Here is a 22,650-nt window from a genome sequence, read left to right on the forward strand (position 1 = left end):
AAATAATAAAACATAATAAAATAATTCTCACGACGTTTCGGCCACAACGCAAGCAGACTGTCTACTTGACGGACCTGTTCTCCACCTGAGGACGGCTGCTTGCGTTGTGGCCGAAACGTCGTGAGAATTATTTTATCATGTTTTATTTTTATTATTTTATTACTTCCCTTCTACGTGACTCTACCGAAAGAACCAAGAAGATTTGGAGGGTCCTCGATTCAATTCAAGGATGGATTCTTTTTGTTAATCTCGTTTTGTTCGAGTTGCTTGTACTGTCGCATCTCGTTTTCAATGGCTGCCTCGTTTGCAAAAACGCTGACTCATTTAATCCATCCAGGAAGGCCCGTGCCCCGTGCCCCACGGACACGGCGGCTGGAATGTTTACCGCAGTGGCGACGAGGATGGGCCGGCGGCCTGTGCGGAAGAGGCTGAGCGCCTCCTCGCGGTCGCGCTGCGAGCGGTCCCCGTGGATGCTCGTGCAGGAGTAGCCCTCCGAGCACAGGAAGCCCTGCAGCGCGTCCGCTCCCTTCTTCGTCTCCACAAACACCAGTGTGAGCGAGTCCCGCCCTGAGCAACGGAATAACGACGACAATGATGATGATAGCGGGACCGGTAGGTTTTACAGCAGCAGTGACGGCTACGATGCTGGCGATAATGGTTGCTACATTAGCAGCTGTTAGAGCAGCAACATCAATTACGGGAAACAACAGCAGTGGTAGCGGATGCAGCTACAGCAGGTGAGAGATTAAATAAATCCGAAGTGAGAACGGCGTGGCGAGGAGTGAGTGGCGGTGCGCGCTGAGAGGGGCGCGAGTGATTTGCATCACAAGCGGGCGGCAGCATCACCAGTGAGTGTATCAGTGAGACGCGAGAGTCGTGGGAAGGGGTGAGCAGTGATTGGCGAACAGCAGCGAGGAATGCGAGCAGCGAGAGCAGCACCATCACCGGTGGCGTTGAGGAGGTCGAGCAGGAACGAGCGCTTGTCCATCTCCTCCACCCACACGACCTTCTGAGTGATGTTCTCCGAGGCCGATCCCACTCGCCCCACCGCCAGGAAGATGTAGTCTTCCAGGAAATCACGGGCCAGGATCTTGGTGGGGGGGACGGGGGGGGCAAAGCAATGGCGGCAGTCAAAAACGTGGGCGGCGCAATGGCAACGCGTGGAGGGGTGTGGAAGGGGACAGCCCGGTTTATTGTTATCGTCAAAAGCTGTGAACATTCCATGAGAGCTACCTCTGAGATCCTTCGAGTAACCACTGTTCCAAAAAGTAGGGCTGGGCAGCACTTTCCCCCACCGAGAGTAAATGTTCTTTCACATGACAGTAAATCCAACATCGTTAGAAGCTCCAAGCACGTGGAGCGAAATGAAGGACGCAGTGCCGAACAACACTCGGTAACAAACCCCCAAAACACATCAGAAGAGCTGCAGAGCAGTCAAGAAATCCTGCGCATCGAAATTGATGATTCTCAACAACTGGAATTTAGCCATATTAAGTGCAAAAGCAAAATTAGTGGTGCAAGTGCTGTGTGCCTTACGGACATATAGATATGTTCAACGCATAAAACTCCTGCAAGCAGCCGTCCTGAGGACGGCTGCTTGCATTGTGGCCGAAACGTCGTGAGAATTGTTTTATTATGTTTTATTTTTATTATTTTATTACTTCCCTTCTACGTGACTTTACCGAAAGAACCAAGAAGATGAATCCCTGCAGTCACGAAAGCTTTAAATCGAAATCTATTTCTGTTATTTTGGGATTAAATGTTCTTTAAGCCCAAAGCTTAAAGACATTTCATCTGCTCTCCGCCACCTCCTCTAACCGTAGACTTTCAACCGTGTCCCACCTGGATCTCCTTGGGGAAGGTGGCGCTGAACATCAGGGTCTGGCGATCGCCCTTGGTCGGCATCACGTCCTGCTCCACGATACGGCGGATCTGCGGCTCAAATCCCATGTCCAGCATCCGGTCAGCTTCATCCAGGACCAGGTACCTGAGGGGAAGGGGTGGTAGCAACAACCACAATCAATCACGCGCACACTGGGATCGTTGTAAACAATAATTTATTAAATAAAAAAAACTAAAATTATTTACCTGGACAATCCCTCGACATGGAATATTTCATTTGCAAGGTTGTCCAAAATTGATTATCGACTTTTTGATAATCAATTTGGAAATTATTATGTTCACGAAATGTGCGATGAAAATAACCATCAACGACGTGCTTCGTTTTAGTCAACGTACAACTACAAGTGGATGAAAACCACCAAAGCGGGATGATGACTATGACTGCTGCCCACCAGACATCTTAGCGTGGCTGACTCGTGACGAGACGCAGTTCAAGAGTCGAGTGAAGATTGCACATTAAGATAGTTTAGAAACGCTTTAAAGAGACTGCGGGGCACACCGAGGAATACCAAACATGGCAATCTCCATATATATAAAAAGCAAAGTTGTGAATGTGTGTCTGTTCCAAATGCTTAGCGTACTTCCCGACATGCAACAAACTGGAAATTTGCCATGTGGGTACTTTCCAGACTGTACATAATGCAAAAATTATCAAATAATACTTTTGTTTTTTTTTGGGGGGGGGGGAGCTCAATAATGCATTTATTTTTTGCACGGCAAGTGAGCTGTGACGTCACATCTGTCACGCGACCCGCGCACGTGGAAGCGTAACGCATTGTAGTGTAGTGGTTAGCGCGCTGCGCTACGAACCCGGCGACCCGAGTTCGATTCCCGCTCACGGCCACCACCAGTGAAGATTATTTAAGACTACCGAGTGTGCACATTGGCTTCCGAGTGTGTAGGTGGGCTACTGAGTGTGTAGGTGGGCTACTGAGTGTGTAGGTGGGCTACTGAGTGTGTAGGTGGGCTACTGAGTGTGTAGGTGGGCTACTGAGTGTGTAGGTGGGCTACTGAGTGTATAGGTGGGCTACTGAGTGTGTAGGTGGGCTACTGAGTGTGCAGGTGGGCTACTGAGTGTGTAGGAGGCTACGGAGTGTGTAGGTGGGCTACTGAGTGTGTAGGTGGGCTACTGAGTGTGTAGGTGGGCTTCTGAGTGTGTAGGTGGGCTACTGAGTGTGTAGGTGGGCTACTGAGTGTGTAGATGGGCTACTGAGTGTGTAGGTGGGCTACTGAGTGTGTAGGTGGGCTACTGAGTGTGTAGGTGGGCTACTGAGTGTGTAGGTGGGCTACTGAGTGTGTAGGTGGGCTTCTGAGTGTGTAGGTGGGCTACTGAGTGTGTAGGTGGGCTACTGAGTGTGTAGGTGGGCTACTGAGTGTGTAGGTGGGCTACTGAGTGTGTAGGTGGGCTACTGAGTGTGTAGGTGGGCTACAGAGAGTGTAGGTGGGCTACTGAGTGTGTAGGTGGGCTACTGAGTGTGTAGGTGGGCTAGTGAGTGTGTAGGTGGGCTAGTGAGTGTGTAGATGGGCTACTGAATGTGCAGGTGGGCTACTGAATGTGTAGGTGGGCTACTGAGTGTGTAGGTGGGCTAGTGAGTGTGTAGATGGGCTACTGAGTGTGTAGGTGGGCTACTGAGTGTGTAGGTGGGCTACTGAGTGTGTAGGTGGGCTACTGAGTGTGTAGGTGGGCTACTGAGTGTGTAGGTGGGCTACTGAGTGTGCAGGTGGGCTACTGAGTGTGTAGGTGGGCTACTGAGTGTGCAGGTGGGCTACTGAGTGTGTAGGTGGGCTACTGAGTGTGCAGGTGGGCTACTGAGTGTGTAGGTGGGCTACTGAGTGTGTAGGTGGGCTACTGAGTGTGTAGGTGGGCTACCGAGTGTGTAGGTGGGCTACCGAGTGTGCAGGTGGGCTACCGAGTGTGTAGGTGGGCTACCGAGTGTGTAGGTGGGCTACCGAGTGTGTAGGTGGGCTACTGAGTGTGTAGGTGGGCTACTGAGTGTGTAGGTGGGCTACTGAGTGTGTAGGTGGGCTACTGAGTGTGTAGGTGGATTTACTGACCGACAGTGGTCGAGGCCGACCTTGCCGCGTTCCATCATGTCGACGAGGCGGCCCGGCGTGGCCACGAGCAGGTGGCAGCCCTTCTGCAGTTCACGCACCTGGTTCCCAATGTCCGCTCCCCCGTAGACCACGCAAGGGCGCACGCACGAGCGGTACGCAAACTACGCGCGCACGCATACACACACGTGTGTAAGACTCATCTTCTTGGTTGTTTCGGTAAAGTCACGTAGAAGGGAAGTAATAAAAATTAACCCGTAAAAACAAAGTTTTTCACTATAAATCCTTTATATGCGTGGCATCAGTTTTATTGTATTAATTTCAGTTTTTCTTGAGTAAGAGATTCATTTTTATCACATTGGTATTTTATATTAAATATGAAATTTATTTTTTTCTTAAAAAGTGGAAAATTTAGGAAAAAAAATTTCACGAAAATAAATTGTCACGCACAACGAGTCTGTGTGCAAAATGTCAGCTCGATTGGATCACGGGAAGTGGGTTAAAAAACGACCGAAAATTTTGCACGGTCGTAAGCAAGCAAGCAAGTGAACTTAATATAAAGGATTTAAAAAGAGACGCTGTCTCCCCGACAGACCTGGTCTTCACCTGAGGACGGCTGCTTGCGTTGTGGCCGAAACGTCGTTTATTATTTTATTATTTCCCTTCTACGTGACTTTACCGAAAGAACCAAGAAGATGAATCCCTGCAGTCACGAAAGCTTTAAATCGAAGTGTAAGACTATCCGGTAAGCACAAAGACGCACACACAATGTACATGCGTATAAAATGACACAATTACAAAGATCCCCAGACTGTTGGGGTAAGTGCTGTTAGCGAGCACCTATGAAGGCTGGCATGGCTCACAATGGGGGTGACCAGCACCATGTTTCCCTCATGGCGATGTTTACACATCTCACCAGGTTCTCATATGAGACAGAGTCGAGTTACGAGAGGCCCAGAACCGGTTCAGATGATCGTCACTGATGTAGCCTGTGAGCAGGACTCAAACTCGGGTCTACGGGTCATAGCGCAGCACGCTAAAAACCGCTACACGACCACTCCCCTCAAAATGACACGTACACATACAAAGACCCCCTGTATAGCCTTAACAGACTGTGGGGGCAAGCGCTGTTAGCGAGCACCTATGAAGGCCGGCACGGCACACGGGGGGGTGGGTGGCCAGCACCACGCCCGACCGCCTTTGTCTCCCTAGTGGCAATGTTTACACACCGCACCAGGTACTCATTTGAGGCTGAGTCGACCTAGGGGAGGCCCGGGACCGGTTCAGATAATCGTCACTGGTGTTGGCCGTGAGCGGGAATCGAACCTGTGCCACTGGGTTCATAGCGCAGCACACTAACCGCTACACTACCGCTCCCCACACGTACACATACATACGCACTCCCACACACAACGTACATGTACCAAGTGTAGGTTTTAAGCACAAGTCCACATGCACAATATTCTCTACGGTGCTGGCTTTCTCTCTATGGCCATTATGAACCTCCTGACAAAGAAATTTAGAGATCCAAAGGGCTCAAGGCCAGACCCTCAGAAGTGTCAAGCTCAGTGTCTCTGACACAGCGATTATAACCCCCCCTAACCTCTTATAGAGGCACCCAGACCCAGGTCCCAAGCCCAGTTCCTCAGTTTCTCCGGTCCCCGTACCTTGCGAGCTTCGTCGTAAATCTGCAGTGCCAGCTCCCGAGTTGGCGCCAGCACAAGCGACATGGGGTACTGTTTCCTTTGCCCATACTTCACCGTCTCCTGTGGCAGAAGCTAGACGTTGTGATGAAAACAATTTAACAGTGTCCTTGGTTTACAATGTAACAGTCTCAAGATTTTGTCGGCAGTGTCCTGCTACACCGGGATTGCTTGGCCACGATTTGCGTTAACGTGCGCTTGGCTTTGTGTGGGATTAACTGAAGAAACCCACCACACTTAAAAGATAACAAAGCTCTGCACAGATAGATTTCAAGAATCCACTTGCTGTAGTCGTATATCCTGGGCCACCTTGCAGTCCAATTGGTTTTGAGGTTCCACAATTATATGTTCAAATTGTGTTAGGGGCATTATTAAAATGTCAAATATTTGCATTTTTAACTCTTGCAGACAGCAGCGTACTACCATGTGTCATAGGACAGCCTGCTCGCGTTTCAATTAATGATCATGCTTCATGGTTGAGATTCTGATAATTAGCAGTATTTTTGCATTATGGTGAATCTAACACGTCCAGAGGCTCTACTGGGAAGGTAAAACAATTAACAGAACATATACAAACCAAATATTAATTATATAAACTATTATTACATTTGACTTGATTATTGTATGGTGAGCATAAGCATTCATTTTAATACCTGGCGAAGGGTCTGAGACCATCAGCTCAATACACTTCAGAATCCGGTTCAATCACAGATGCACGGCTGAAATTTAGGATTTTAATCCAGAGCTCTGAACCACCCAGCAGCCAAATTTAGATTTAAAGCTTTCGTGACTGCAGGGATTCATCTTCTTGGTTCTTTCAGTAAAGTCACGTAGAAGGGAAACAATAAAATAATAAAAATAAAACATAATAAAATAATTCTCACGACGTTTCGGCCACAACGCAAGCAGCCGTCTTCAGGTGAAAACCAGGTCTGTCGGAAAGACAGGTTTGTCGGAAAGACAGCGTTTTTCCTTCACCTGAGGACGGCTGCTTGCGTTGTGGCCGAAACATCGTGAGAATTGTATTTTATTATTTTATTATTTCCCTTCTACGTGACTTTACCGAAAGAACCAAGAAGATGCACCCAGCAGCCACTTAAGGACCTGTTCAACAGCAGGGGCATCTGTAACTGGGATTCCAAACCAGAATCACAGTCGTCCTGGGTTCAGTGTCTCCGACCTCTTAGTCACTCGCCAATCTCGTTAACTTGGTCTAATGTTGGGGCGGCGGCTTAAACAGAGTCCAACCGAGGGTTGAAGCAGTGCTGGCTCAGGGCTTCTGATCTCTAGGCCACGTGACGAATTCCTTTACCTGCGGGTTCTTGGTGTCTTCCACCACCTTGCCTGGCCCTCCGGTGTAGATCTGACTTAGGATCGGGAGGAGGAAAGCAGCCGTTTTTCCAGAGCCTGTGGACGAGTGTTCACCAACAGAGTTAGCGCCACTAAACGTTTGAGAAAATATGATACAGACCATTATTTTTCTTTGTCTTTTCTTTCTCCAAATATATTACACCTTGGCCACATTACAAGACTAAGAATCAAATTGAAATCCCTCAGAGCAGTGTGTCACAATGGCTGCGGAAGAGATTTTTCACGAGATTTCAACAAATAAATTATTTCAAGTGGCCTCTGTATCCTTCACACACTAAGGGGCACACTTTCCCCCACTCTGCTATGAGACTGTTTACATCACAAGTCAAGCAGATTTTATATTTTAGTGCAAAATCAAATTTAACATCATGGTTTTCTTGTGCAGTCCATTTGCAACACTCGAGAACCGGGATTCAAAACCAGGATGTCAGCGGAGCCGGCTCAAACGTTCTGCACAATGATGCATGTTCCCTCTGAGTAGAGACACACGATAATCTGGCTAAATGCAAAGCCCTCTGGGTAGAGACACCGAGAGCTTTGCCTGCGTGACGACACGGCTTGAGTCACACGGGGTAATTATGGCGATGTGAGAAACGGCCACGCACCGGTCTGTGCACACGCCATGAGGTCACGCTTGGCCTTGATGATAGGGATGGCGTACTTCTGCACGGGCGTGGGGCGCTCGTAGCGGCACAGCGTCACGCTGCTCATGATGATCTCTCCCAGCTCCAGCTCGTGGAACTGACACGTGTGCACACAGGCACACATCAACAGCCGCTCTATGCGCATACACGGCCACGTGTAAACACATGCCTCCACAAACATGCTCACACTAAGATAAAATATCTATCAAGGCCGGAAGGATGCAGCATCAGCCCAAGGGTGGGCCTTAGCCCACAGCCAGAAAAACAATTCGAGATCAGCCATCTAGCTCTGAGGCTGATACCTACCGACCAGCACGGCAAATACAATGGATTACTATTATTGCACATCGACAGAACATGGCCAAAAACGTTTGGGAATAAAATTCTGGTCGGCAAGAATTGTTGCGAAGATTGCGTAGTGTGGATTGCGCTGCGTAGACTGAACGGTGTGAACTGCACTGTGACGATTGTGATAAGGATTGTACTGTGAGCATTGCACGGTTTAGATATATGTATGTTGATGAATGTATGTATACAGAGACAAAGGCGGCCGGGTGTGGTGCTGGCCACCCACCTCCTCGTGTGCCGTGCCGGCCTTCATAGGTGCTCGCTAACAGCACTTGCCCCAACAGTCAATGTTAAGGCTATAGGAGGGATAGGTGCGAATGGCACGGAGAGGAATGCATTGTGAGAAGCAATGGTCACATGGTGAGCTACTCACACTCTCGATGTGCGGAGGGCAGTCGTTACCCGTAGCCTCCACCGGGATGTCGTCATATTTCTCAAAGTTTATTCCTGTGTTGCTGCCGGCAAACAGCTCCCTGTGGTGGGGGGGGGGGGGTTGTAACACGCACAGAAGCAAGTAAGGAGAAGTGCGATGGAAATAATCTATACCAAGGACCAACAACCGTCTCCTACCAGGCGTTGTTTCTCCATGACAGCTCTTCCATCTCGAAAGCCACCCCCCACTGCACAAATGCAGCAGCGTTCAATCAACACCTCTTAAAAGAGACACTTACATGCCCCGCCTCGTTGGCCAGGCTTTCCGAGTGACGCTGAGCTTGTTTCCGTACCTCAAAGTTATGGTTATTTAGATCTGTTAAATATTTTGTGTGCTATAAATTGCAAACAGTTCTGCGACATCTGCTTCTGTGGGCCCCTAACACGGGGTAATGTACTCCTTTGTGAGACTCTCAATGGACAATCTGGTATCGGGATATAAATCCCAACAGCAGGATCAGGATAAGTTGTTGAGAGTTGGGTAGAGGGCACAAATCTTTCAATAAATCAATAGAAGCACGATGACAAATTATCGATTTGTACAGGCACGGTTCTATAAATATCCGACGAACATAATAATCAATGTTATGCATCACTGAAATCCCTAAAACAGTGTCCGTCACTCTAACACTAACCTTATTCCAAATTTTAATACTAACCCTTCACCCGAGCCCCTAACGCAAGCCCCAAGTCTAACCCCAACACCTAACACCGAAGCTCTAACCGTGTCGCTATCCCATAACTCCAGCCCAAGCAATTAACCCCCTAATCCTTAACCTGAACCCAAACAATAACCCAATGCTTAACCTTATCCCCACCCCTCAACCCTACCCCTAGTTGGGGATCTCACTTCTCAATACGGTCATTGCGAGGGAGAGGCTTGGTCCAGTCGTCCCCTCCGGGGCCGCCCCCTCCTCCTCCACCGCCGCCCCCACCGGCCGCCGTGGCGGTGTCACGAGGCAGCGGCGGCTGGAAGGAGCTCACTCCGTCACGGGCTGGTGGCTGGTACGAGCTTCCACTGCTAGCCTGAACCACAAGGGATACGCGGCACAGGGAGGCAATGTTAGAATGGAGGAAGACGCACGAGGGATAAGTTGGGAGAGACAGGCAGAGACAGTGAGAGATACTGGGATGCATGCAGAGTATCACAGGTAGAGATGGACACAGTGAGAAATGGAGACACGGGGCAACACAGGGAGGGATACAGCGGGAGACACTAGAATGAGTGGAGAGAAACATGGGTACAGATGGAGACACAGGGAGAGATGGGAGGGAACATAAGGAGAGGTGCGTAGAACACACGAGAGGCAAGGAGTGAAACAAGTAGGAAACACACGCAGAGACATGGAGAGACACACGGAAAGCGACGGAGAGCCACACAGGGCGAATAATTCTATGCCGACATGACGGGCTGTACCTGCGGGGGCTGATATGTGTTTCCATCTCTCGCCGGTGGTGGCTGGTACGTGTTGCAGTCCAGGTGCTGCGCCGGCTGCTGCTGTTGTTGCTGCTGCGCCGCCGCGCTGCGGTCGAAGCGATTTCCGGGGAAGGAGCCACGGTAGACGCGCTGCTGGTCGCCCACTCCACCACGCGAGCCCTCGTAGCTGCAGGCCAAGCGACACGGCCGCTTAAAGATCACTTACAGCTGTTCCGTACCTCTTTTGCACTGGAACATCGGCGAACCGCTGGGGTGGCTCGGAATGGTCCCGGCCAAAGGTTGGATGTCTATTTAACTACTCTGTACATGCGAACGCGTGTGTATACATGTGTGCGCGTCCCTCTCACCGTGTGGGGCGCCCTACTCCCCCACGTCCGCCGCGCGGGGCACCGCCAACCCCCATGCCCCCTCCCATGCCCCCTCCCATGCCCCCACCCATTCCCGCGCCCATGCCACCTCCCATGCCACCTCCCATGCCGCCACCGATGCCTCCGCCGACGCCGGGGTAGTTTGCGAAGGGCTCGTTAGGAGCGCCCCACGCGGCCGTGCCGTTATCACGTCGCTCGTACACCATGTAGCCTGCAAAAGACAAACACAGACACGGTTACACACCATCATTGCCAGCCACGACCTAACCACTGTTGAAGGACTTTCCCCGGTTGACAGCATCCCTCAGTCACGCGATGCAACGATATACACCTTGCACCTGCACAGGAGATTATCTACATCGCTCAACCTCCACAGTCCATGTTCTATTTGGTGGGCTGCCTCTTTCACGGAGTGGCAGGTGTAGAAGTGGGGGTGTGGTAGGTGCGGTTGGGGAGTGTATGGAGAGTGACGACTGCAGTGTGTGGATATGGTTTTGTAAAGTGGATTCAGTGATTCTTCTGGGCGTGGTTGTAGTATGGTGGGTGTGGTGTCTTTGCTGTGTGTAGTGTGCTGTGTGGCGGTGTCTGTGCGTGACAGAGATGTGGCTGGGTGTAGTTGCCATGTGGCTGCATGTGGTATGGATGTGTGTTGTTGTGGTGAGGTTGCGTGTGGTTGTGGCTGACACTGGTGTGGCAAGCCTTACCGGTGTTGGCGGGCGCTCCGTGCTGGTATGCCACACGGCCACGGAAACCCCCACGGCCCCGATCCCCTCCGCGCCCCCCACGCCCGCCATATACAGCTCCCCGCTCGAAGCCGTTGGTCAGCATCGTTACGTCCGGGCCATAGCCGTTGATGTATATGCCACCACTGCCCGCGTCGCCCTTCGCTTCCCAACTACCATCTGGTAAGGGGGGAGGGGTAAGGGGGTGTGTGGTTAGTGTGACATTGTACATACAAATATATGAACAGAGAACCACAACAAAGACAAAGATCCCCCGTATAGCCTTAACACCTTTGAAGGCCAGAATGGCACACGAGGGGGTTGGTGGCTAGCACCACGCCCGGCCGCCTTTGTCTCCCCAGTGGTGATGATTACACACACCAGGTACTCATTTTGAGGCTGAGTCGACCTAGGAGACGAACATGACCAGTTTTGATAATCATCACTGGCGTTGGTCGTGAGCGGTAATCAAACTCGGGTAGCCAGATTCATAGCGCAGCGTACTAACCACTGCGCCACCACTCCCCACCACACAAACATAACCATACACCCACCCACACACAAAGATCCCCTTATTACCTTCAACAGACTGTAGGGACAAGTGCTGTTAGCGAGCACCTTTAAAGGCCGGCACAGCAGACGAGGGAGAGATGTGGCCAACCCCACACCCGCAACCTTTGTCTCCCCAATGCTGATGTTTACACATTGCACCAGGTACTCATTTAAGGCCGAGTCGACCTAGAGGAGGTCCAGGACCGATTAAAATATTCTCCACTCTTATTGGTCGTAAGAAGGAAATTGTGCTTACGTCACCACTACATTACCACTCCCCAAGAGACACAACATACACAGAGCCATCTTAATACATACACTCACACAACAGGAAAAAAAACTTCATCCAGCCTTTATCAGACACAGACACTTGGACATTTGCACACTTATTATGTACAGACATGCATATACCGAAAAATCTGCACACAAAAGGATACGCATACACATACATGAAGACAGACACACACATGCATACATACATACCTACACATGCCCATCTACACACAAAGTTACATAACCACCGCATGCACACACACACACAATCCAAGGCAGTGCTTACCTTGTCTCGGCCCGTCACGTCCGCGGTAGTGCGTAGCCATGTAGCGCCCGCCTGCAGGAGGGAAAGGGGAGATAGGGGGTGGGAGGGGAGGAGGAGTCAGAGGTAGAGAGAGGAAGGAGTGGGAAGATTTGAGAGGGTGGAGGGATTGGGTGAAGTAGGGGGTAGAAGGGAGAGGAAATGGAGGAAAAGGATTGGGGATGGGGAAGAGGGGAACAAGGAATGAGAGGGGGTGGGGGAGCACAGCAGGGAGGGAGGAGGATAGGGGGGGGGGAGAGGGGAGGGGAAAGGAAGGGGAGGGTAAGCAAGAGAAAGATGTGCATTAGACAATGACTCACACTCCCCCGATCCTAAGGACTTGACGTATCAGGGGGAAGAGGAATCATGGTGAGGACGTGAATGGGGTGTAATCAGGATAAGAGGTATCTGGAAGGGGCGGCGATAGAAGGAAGAGGGAGATGTGGAACCACAATGCGGTGGAAATCAGAAAGAGGATTTAATGGACGATGCGACATCAGGGTGAGGATGTATTACAATAGGGTGATAGATGAGGAGGTATTATGATGAGGTGGTAGTGGAAGCGATGTTGAGCGCCACTCACGGGGAGGCCCTCCTCGGCCACGTTGGTCTCCCATCTCTGCCACTGACATCGCCATGAACTGTGGAGAGACACAGAACACGGTGAGCGATCAACAGACGTGGCCGCCCCACCACAGGACTCCATTGTGCACCCAGTGGCCCATAACAAAAGTTCCACTGTACCTCGAACTGGCACTGATATTGATGTGATACACTAAAATAACAAAGATTCCCCCGTATAGCCTTAAAAGACTGTTGTGGAAAGTGCTGTTAGCGAGCAGCACCTATGAAGGCTGGCATGGCACACGAGGGGGTGGGTGGCCAGCATCACGCATTTGTATCCCTAGTGATGAGTTTCACACACAGCACAAGAGAAAATTTGAGGCTAAGTCGACGAAGGGGAGGCTCAGGACTAACTGTTTCAGATAATCATCACTGGTATTGGCCGTGAGCTGGAATTTAACTCGGGTCGCCGGGTTCGTAGCACAGCGCCAAACACTGCACTATCACTCACCCCATCCACTGAAATAGACAGTGTAGCACATACACTTACATACACATAATAGTTAATCATTTACAGTCTCCTCGATGAAGGCCTCCGAACGCCGTGTCGATCATTGGGGTTGATTGACCATACTTCACCACACTTATCACGAGGAAGGTTTATGGTCGTGGCATGGGGTGGGGGTGGTGATATTGGCCAGGACAGATTCAGTGAAGACTCGGCACTGATGTTAGCCTGAGTCGGAAATAGAATTTGGGTTACCGGTTTCGTAGCACAGTGGTTTTGTGCCACAGCTCTCTGTCCAAGCCTTTTAAGGTAATCCGAGATTAAAGCTGTTTAATCATATTAATGCAAGGTGCAGTTCCCTGGAGGTGAACTGGTCTACTCAATGCAGGCCTGACACCTTAAACGAGCTAGGAGTACCCACACTTTACTCCAACACACACGACGTGTACAATGTATTTCAGAATTAAAGCTCAACCCCAGGCAGCTGATATATTAAAAAGCTTTGGTCAAAACTATTATAATAAAACATGAACATTCTGTCTTGTAAAAAAAAGCACCTGCAGTTATAATTTTGTTTTAACACTTTAAAGTTTAAGCAAACTGTTGATAACATTCATCAGGACCCATAAGGACTAATACACCAAATACAGGGTGATCGATCCATTTATAGAGAACACAAAATAATAATTAAAAGAACAAAATAAATAGGCTGAAATATATCTACTTCATTTATCTGTCCGTCCACATTAAAAAAGAAAACAGTATTTTAACGAGAGTCCTTGCCGATTACCATCTGGTAGTTCATTGATCATTGATTTAAGCAAGCCGACTGCTGATGAAACCCGGTACGAATGCTGCTGAAATTAGGCTGTGGGCTGCGTATATTACTTTTATATGTGGAGGAACGTATACAAATTCAGAAGTGGCTTATTTTTTTCGTAATTTATAGATTCCCCCGACAGAGTTCGACTACTTTAAGCTAAATCAATAATCGAAACGCTTGCAGGCAAATGCACAACCCACTGCTAGACGAAGCGCATCAGAGAGAGCAGAAAGTGAAGTGTTGACATTGGCGAACTTTGATAAATGTAGACGATTTGAATTAAAAAAGGTTGCCCATATACATTAGTAACTGGACTATTCTAGTGGGGCATCTATAAATGGATGGCTCTGTATTAAAAAAAATAGGTGTTGACACGTTATGGCAATAAAACATTTGTTAAGAGGTTCAAACACCAAATAGAAACCTTTAGTAAGGAATCAAGTAGTACATGAACCACACGTGCTTGTGTTGAACATGCTGTGATACACTACAAGGCATCGTCTTTGAAACTGATTGTCCGACAACAGAGACGTTAGCCTTTTCTAATGGCTTAGTCTCACTAGCAGTGCAAGATCCAGAGAACACTTTAAGATGTTTTCTTGTTCACGTTCATGTTTTTTGTTCGTTGCGGAGCCGAATGTCTCACAGGGCTACACCAAATTAATGAAACTAAACCAAAGTACAAAGACAATGGCACTTTACGAGCATTCATAGCTCGGGGTAAGCAACACAACGAATGGGACCTTATTGCCAGTATCATAAAAGGGTCACAATTTAGTAGAATGTAGTTAGTTTACGTTGCAATATCAGTAAGCCTAAACGCCGCGTTTAAGGTTGGTTGAGGTCTTGTTACAACTGAAGCCTCCGCGTCCATTTTGTGCTCCCACCCCCCTCCACCTCCTCCTCCATCTCTCGCTCTCACAAACACAAGGGAGATGTCACCCTGCCCACCCCGACGATGTTTCTTCTTCTTTGTCGTCGTCGTCAACCCTCCCCCACCGAGCGTCTCTTCCCTTCGATATGAAACGCGGCGATTTTCTTAGGCCCGATGCGCTTGTGCTGGCAATGGGTGCCGAGATCGAACAATGAACGCCACGCACATTCGTCAATAACGACAGGTGTGTGCGCGCGTTTGTGGGGGGCCTTAATATTATAATTAAATATGTTTACGTGCCTCTTATCCCCTTTAGTTATTTTAAGACAGGTGCTCTTGACGAATGTGAGGAGTTTATTTGAATTGATGATGTCTACCCCCCCCCCTCACCGCTTCAGCCCCAGCTACACCCCCAACGCGACCACGTGACACGCCCCGATCCCCCCGCCCCCTTCCCCCTGGTCACGTGACGCCGTCGCCGTCCAATCGCAGCGCGCGAGGGGGGGGGGAGCAACTTGGGCGGCAAAACCCAAATGGGTCAAGTGGGCGGAGCCAAACCAACAACGGGGCGGAGCTAAAGTAATTTAGGGGCGGAGCTAAAAAAAAGTAGGCGTGGCAACAAGCGCGAGAGAGAGGGGGGGGGGGCTCCCTGAGCCGGTCCCCCTCCCCCCGCCCCTCCACCCCCCCCCGCCCCTCCCCCCTCCCTCCCTCCCGCCCGCAACCCTCGAGGCCTCAGCCGCCATCTTAGAGGCCCAGGCCCCGGCTCGGCTTTCGGCAGCCGTCGCCGCCTCGCCGCTCCCCTCCCCGTCGGAACGCCGCGCGCCGCGCGACCGCACTCGCCTGCTGCTCCAGACTCATCGCGGCGAAGGGTTGTGGCCCGGTTGGGCGGGCGCGTAGCTTGTGAAAAAGATGTAAAACGTCACGAGTTAGACGGAAGCTGCGGAGGCCAGCCCTGCTCTCCGCGTCTTGGCAGCCGGAGGGGAGGGGCTGTAGAAGAGGGGGAGGGGCCATAGGGGGGAGGGGGGAGGGGTCATGTGACCACTCCTCCTCCCCCCTCCTCCCCCGGAAGTCTCGCGAGAGTTGGGGGGGGGGGGGCTACAGAGCACGAGATTTGGTGATTAGACGTGGGTTTGGATTTCATAGACTGGATTAGTTGCTGGAGGGTGAGAGGTGTTTTTAATTCGTAGACGAGATTGGATGTGGGTTAATTTCTAAGTATGGGGTGATCTTTATTTTATTTTTATTAATTTTGATGTTTTACCTACGTGACTTTGCCGACAAAACCTAAGAATATAAAAAAAACAACCACAACACATCTTCTTCTTGGTTCTTTCGGTAAAGTCACGTAGAAGGAAAGTAATAAAATAATAAAAATAAAACATAATAAAATAATTCTCACGACAGACCTGTTCTCCACCTGAAGACGGCTGCCTGCGTTGTGGCCGAAACGTCGTGAGAATTATTTTATTATGTTTTATTTTTATTATTTTATTATTTCCCTTCTACGTGACTTTACCGAAAGAACCAAGAAGATGAATCCCTGCAGTCACGAAAGCTTTAAATCGAAATTTAACCACAACACATTCATCAATGGTAATGTCTTAAGGAATATATAATAGGCTAAGCTTAGGGCTGTGTGACACTCTTCACTGCACATCAAGTTCAAGTTCATTTATTAGCTATAGCCCTGTGAGCCATTCAGCTCTTGAAATGGGTGCAACCGCAACAAACAAAAACATGAACAAAAAACATCTTAAAGTGAATATGTGACTAAGTGCAAACAGAAAATTCAAGAAAAGACAGCAAAATATTGCATAGAGAGACCAAAGAGGTAGAGTCATTTATGTCTTTTTAAGAACCATTGCCCGAAACGTCGCCTATGTTTTTTTTTCTTCCCATTTTAAAGCCACATCCGTTGTTATTGACGAACATTTCGGCTTTTTTGGGTTGCACACAACTGCCCTTACCCAAGCAACGTCATGCAAATGTGTTTCCATAATGCACCAGGGATACTGGATGTTGTTGTACCGGGTTCTGAAGAATATTCTTCGTGTTGGTATCCGGCTGAAATGAATCCTCGCCGCGCACACACAAACAAAAACACACAATACGTGACTTTACCGAAATAACCAAATACTATACAATACGTGGTTTGAAATTCGTAGTCGTGATAGGACGAGATAAGAATTCGTACACCTGATAGGCGTAACTTGATTTTGCAGTGCGCTTAAGCGTCATTAATAGGACTTTTGATTGCACTGACCGGCGGGGTGAAGTATGGTTGTTCAACAACGACTCCTCATCCAACCGTGGATTGACACGTGGCTGGAGAAGTATCGATCCGCACAGCAGATAACTGATGGAAACCGGGCTGTTTCAAAATGCTAGACTGGATAGGACCCAACGACTTAAATTCCCACATCGGATAAGCGTAGCCTTTGTATTTCGACGCGTGGTCAAGCTTGTTTAGATTCCACACACCGGATAAGCTACGGAAGACGGATGCAATTGGAATTCATAGACCGCATGCGCTCCATCCACGATCACTGTACAACTTTGGACGCGACGCTGAACGTGGCCCAATGTGGCTGCGACATCTCTGAAGCTAAGCAGGGATAATAAGTAAACCCGTAAAAACAAAGTTTTTCACTATAAATCCTTTATATGCGTGGCGGCTAGAGTCCTCTCGTCCTCTGGCTTGAGATGGCTGCCACCTATGGGTCAGATGATTGTCTGCAGTATTAAAACAATTGGTAATTAAATATAATATTTTTGTCCTATAAAGTGTAAAATTTTGGAAAAAAATTTTCACGAACATTAATTGTCACGCACAACGAGTCTGTGTGGAAAATGTCAACTCGATTGGATCATGGGAAGTGGGTTAAAAAACGACCGAAAGATTTGCACGGTCGTAAGCAAGCAAGCAAGCACGCAAGCGAACTTAATATAAAGGATTTAAAAAAAAACCGAGCCTGATTTTAAACATTTCTGTTTATAACCACCGTGTTATTGTACGGGGAAATTTAGTTTTCAGGTTCATACGGGGTACAGGACCTTTCAATAGTCAATGTGGGCAAAAGAAAGCCCTCCCACCCACATAGTTTGTGTTATTCGTTTGGTGACCAGTAAGGTTTCTAATAAGATAGGGCATTGATAATTGGTGTGGGTTTAGGAGTGACTACCACGCAGTCCAAAGCGATGTCCCTCCCCACATCCATTGAGCAGCATTGAGGCATTGGTGCCCATCTCCCGCATACGGCCTCGAGGCAGTGTTGGAAATTCCACATTCCTATGGCGGGGACGATGCGTCCATCACAACCCACCGATGATTGGGCAGTCAACCGCTGAGCCATCTGCTATCCGTAGTGATAATAGCAGGTCGTATAGGTTGACCAGCGTGGTGAAGTATGGTGAAATAACTCATCCCGCGACTTGGCACGGCGTGGGTCGTCATCCAGCAGCGGATTAACGAATGAAGCGTTAATACCATCGATTCCAAACTTTTCTTCTCTCTCTCTTCTCTCGACTATACACACAGCAACGAGGTTAATCGTGAACGCAGTGATCGAATGCATACTCTTAGGGGTTTTTTTCGGTAAAGTCGCGTAGGTAAAAAGAATAATGAAATAATAATAATAAATTAGAAATAACTAAATTTAATCACGTGACTTTACCGAAAAAACCTAAGAGTATGAATCCTTGCAGTCACGAAAGCTTCAAATCTGATGGAATGCAATCGCGGTCCAGTAAACATTCTTTTCACAATCCACTGCTGGATGAAAGGACCTCCCTCCCCACGCCGTTTTGACCATACTTCACCACACCGGTCAAAGGGGAGGGCAAGCGTAGCAACCGGTCCAGGCTTTTCACCCGCCACTGATGTTGGCCGTGGCTGGGAATGGAGGAGTTGTACACCCCTAGCTGCCACTGCTATTACTGGTAGGAGCCTCCTGGTTACACCAGCCCACAGGGCATTATTGTGTCCGTCGTGCAGGGTGGGGCTGGGTGGGGAGGGGCTGGGTGGGGAGGGGCTGGGAGGGGAGAGTGGGGAGGGGCTGGGTGGGGAGGGGCTGGGTGGGGAAGATGGGGAGGGGCTGGGTGGGGAGGGTGGGGCTAGGTGGAGAGGGGAGGGTGGGGAGGGGCTGAGTGGGGAAGATGGGGAGGGGCTGGGTGGTGAAGGTGGGGAGGGGCTGGGTGGGGAGGGTGGGGCTGAGTGTGGGGTGGGGAGGGGAGGGTGGGGCTGGGTGGGGTGGGGTGGGAGGGGTGGGGCTGGGTGGGGAGGGGCTGGTCACCCTGTGGTGCCCTTATAAAACTCAACGTTTAACCTACTCACGCCGGCTTGTGCCCGCCCTCACAGTCGGCCATATTTGCGGAATACACCACGCCGCCGTTGACCCTGGCCATTGACCGAGCAACCCGACGTTCCTACCAGCTCCCTCCACAGGAATGTGTTCAGTGGCCTAAAATAAAATGTTTTGCTCCGGATGACCGCTGCAAAGTATGATCTGTGTTTTGATTTAGTGTGCTGATCTTAAAGGTGCATTGAACATTTTTGATACTCCGACTGATGCTCCTGCTGTTGTAGAGTGACTCATGCAGCCAGCTATGGCTGCAAGGTTTGGTGGTAAATGTTGTTTATGTCGTTTATTGTGAAAATTCGGTCACAGTTCCTATGATCACTGTTACATTTCTTTTATGGCTTTATTTTGGTGATTTCGAAAACTTTTTTGTTTGGCCATGTTTGTTTGTTGTAGTATGGAGTTAGGCTGATGGCCTTAATCTAAGTTGTCTTGTGGTTGTTGTTGTTGTTGTTTGACTTGCATCCCACTGGGATTTTTGCACACAGCGTTGCTTTTTATCTGGAATTTTTGCTGTTTTTTTCCTGGATTTTCTGTTTGCACATAGCCACATAGTCACTTTAAGATGTATTCTTGTTCATGTTTTAGTTTTTTTGTTCGTTGCGGTTGCACCCGATTCAAGAGCCGAATGGCTCACAGGGCTATACATATCAAATAAATGAAACTAAAATCGGGTTTTGTTTTTGCTTGGCGGGTTTTAATAGTGTGGCGCGCTAACCATTGCGCTCACCGCTCCCTACGTTGAGACTGCTCTCCGTTTTTATTTCGTAACGCGGATAAGCGCGGCGGGATCGTCGACTTTAACATTTCCCAATACACACGCGTACGACGGGAGAGCTTTGGAATTCGCAACGCGCAAGCGACAGCGTGCCGCGTATTTTCTAAATCGGATAAGCGTGGCATACATTTAAATAAATAAAAAATACTTCCAACCAAGGCTGTAATTATAATGCATATTGGGGGGACACACCCCACCCCCCCAATAATCAAATATTCTCAAAATGTCCCCCCTTAATATATTTCTATAATTTTTGTTTAAAATAATAATTGCGATGCTATGGAAATAAAAAGAACAATTTGCTAAACATTGGCCACAATATCTGGACTTGTTTTCATATAACAATGCATAGATTTCTGTTTATATGATTGTGGTTATGGTTGTACTTTATATCTGTGCCATTACATACAATGAAACAAGAAAAGGTAAAAAAGAGAAAAAACAGCAATCTAATACAATACACTATTAGACATTATTGTAAAATATAAATAAAAAGTCCATCCCATGTGTTAGTGATTTTTTTTATTTTAAGCAGGAAATGGCAGAAAATTCGTTTTCAAATTTAGATTTTTTTTTTTCTTCTGGGGGGAGGGCCCCCAGACCCCCTGGAAGATTTGGTCCTCCCCAATGTTGACTCCATGGCTACGGCAAAAGCGGTGCGAGGAGCGGTTAGTGAAGTGTTTAGCGCGCCGCGGCTACGACTCGGCCTCAAATGAGTACCTGGCGCGGTGTGTAAACATCGCACACGAGGGAAACAAAGACGGGCCGGGCGTGGTGCTGACTGACCAACCCACCCCTTCATGTGCCGTGCCACTTGCTAAACAGCACTTGCCCCAATAGTCTGTTAAGGCTACACGGGGGGATCTTTGTCTGTGTTCAGGACACTCACACCTGTCAACCCCTTACCAGTGTCTACATTATAGACCAATTCAGACCTCATTGGTCACCCCGTATGCCTTATAAATGTCAACATTCAACCTACGAAGTCCCACCACATGACGTCACGCGATTTTGGAAGATTTTTTGACCCCCCCCCCCCCCCATCGTCATACGACGTCACAAAAAGTCAGACCCCCCCTCAAATATGACGTCACAAAGCTGTACCCCCCCCCCAAAAAATATAAAACATGCTTTAAATTGCTTAAACTATTGTCATTGTAGTGCGTATTTAATGTGGCGCTGCACTCTGATGTTGTAGAAGAACACATTAATTAAAAAGTATATTTAATTAAGTAGAACGTGTTGTCTATATTTATTTAAAGTTGCGCATTTTTATGTGACGTCACATTTCTCAACCCTCCCCCCCATCATCACAAATGTCTGACCCCTTCCCCCCCCCCCTAGGTGCGTGACGTCATTTATGGACGGCCCCTTATCGGCGAAAGTTGGCCCTGAAAATGAGTGAAGGACGCCGTGCTGCATGAATGTATAATCTCAATGTTGCTGCTGCCACGTGTTTAAATAAAGAAGATCAACCGCATTGTGCTCAAGCCTGGTTGAATAAAGGACTTCCATCTGAACGCACTCACGCGTGGTTAATGTCTAAATGGAATCCGAATTAGACATCGTGGTCATTAATCTCAACGGCCTTTCCACATGGTTAAATGCAATACATTGCTGGACCAGTGTGATCCAGATGTCTCGTGACCCTCAATTAATTGACCCCTAACATTTTTGTTCCTTTTCATATTCATTCCTGTTTTTAAATCTTGCTTTAAAAAAAAAATCTACACATTACATTTTAGAGAATTAAATGGGGGGGGGGGGGGGGGTCACAAGACATTTGAACCACGCTGTACAATAGGCACTCACCAGGTTGGACACGTGCGAGCCTTTGCGTCCCAATCTAATGCTGGATGAACTCGTTCCCGCACCCAGGGAGAACCCGGCTCAGTCTCATTGCCCTTGTTCAGCAGCAGGGGGCGATGATTCATCCGGGCAATGGTGGCTACTACACACGTGGCCTGGAATCCAGCTGCTTGCCGGCAACGGGGTTGGTGGATCACAACCACGCAGACGTTGTAAAACTCCCTTCCTCGTTGGGCGTCGAAGAGGTGCCGAACTATCGGAATATGTATTTGTACTGGAGGAATCCGATGAGCTATAAAGCTCTTTTTTTATTACTCTTTGGTTCTTTCGGTAAAGTCACGTATAAAGATAAAATAATAAATTAAATAATTAAATAACTGCATACTACTATTATTTAATTTCTTGATTAAATTTTTATACGTGACTTTACCGAAAGAACCAAATAGTATTTCCTGCAGTCACGAAAGCTCCAAATTAAGACTCTTTTTTTTATTATTACCCTGCCTCGCCAGGAGTTCAAGTTCAAGTTCATGTATTATGTATAGCTCTGTGAGCCATTCGGCTCTTGAATCGGGTGCAACTGCAACAAAAAAAAACAAAAACATGAACAAAAAAACATCTTAAAGTGAGTATGTGACTGAGTGCAAACCGAAAATCCAAGAAAAGACAGCAAAATATTGCAGAAAGAACACCGTACACCAACGCTGTGTGCAAAAATCCCAGTGGGATGCAGAAGGCGGTACAGCGGATGTGTGGACTACGCCTGTTCCGTCTCGAAGGGATAGAGTGGTGCTTTTCTTGTGAGTCCATGAGTCTACATCTACTCGCTT

At 48.5% G+C, this 22,650-nt stretch overlaps 1 protein-coding gene across 3 annotated transcripts in view; it reads right to left on the bottom strand.

The window, feature by feature from the left end:
- The window catches only part of LOC133342081 (putative ATP-dependent RNA helicase Pl10), a 28,251-nt gene extending 12,386 nt beyond the window's left edge, over window positions 1-15,865 (bottom strand). The window contains exons 1-15 of one of the 3 annotated variants that reach the window (XM_061551019.1): window positions 15,716-15,865; window positions 12,690-12,747; window positions 12,092-12,142; window positions 10,963-11,160; window positions 10,238-10,469; window positions 9,870-10,056; window positions 9,303-9,478; window positions 8,394-8,493; window positions 7,634-7,769; window positions 6,970-7,064; window positions 5,622-5,720; window positions 3,958-4,118; window positions 1,843-1,987; window positions 946-1,090; window positions 386-567 (exon numbers count right to left, since the gene is read on the bottom strand). In XM_061551019.1, coding sequence (XP_061407003.1) covers window positions 386-567; window positions 946-1,090; window positions 1,843-1,987; window positions 3,958-4,118; window positions 5,622-5,720; window positions 6,970-7,064; window positions 7,634-7,769; window positions 8,394-8,493; window positions 9,303-9,478; window positions 9,870-10,056; window positions 10,238-10,469; window positions 10,963-11,160; window positions 12,092-12,142; window positions 12,690-12,747; window positions 15,716-15,733 — 1,983 coding nt within the window. In that variant the 5' untranslated portion in view covers window positions 15,734-15,865. Of the gene's footprint in view, window positions 1-385; window positions 568-945; window positions 1,091-1,842; window positions 1,988-3,957; window positions 4,119-5,621; window positions 5,733-6,969; window positions 7,065-7,633; window positions 7,770-8,393; window positions 8,494-9,302; window positions 9,479-9,869; window positions 10,057-10,237; window positions 10,470-10,962; window positions 11,161-12,091; window positions 12,143-12,689; window positions 12,748-14,952; window positions 15,221-15,715 lie in introns of those variants that run through there. The other 2 variants (XM_061551010.1, XM_061551027.1) reach the window with 2 other exon arrangements.
- Between the last annotated feature and the right edge of the window lie 6,785 nt (window positions 15,866-22,650).

Source organism: Lethenteron reissneri, chromosome 2 (assembly GCF_015708825.2).
Source record: "Lethenteron reissneri isolate LAM-NWPU_2019-01 chromosome 2, ASM1570882v1, whole genome shotgun sequence".
Lineage (NCBI taxonomy): Eukaryota > Metazoa > Chordata > Hyperoartia > Petromyzontiformes > Petromyzontidae > Lethenteron > Lethenteron reissneri.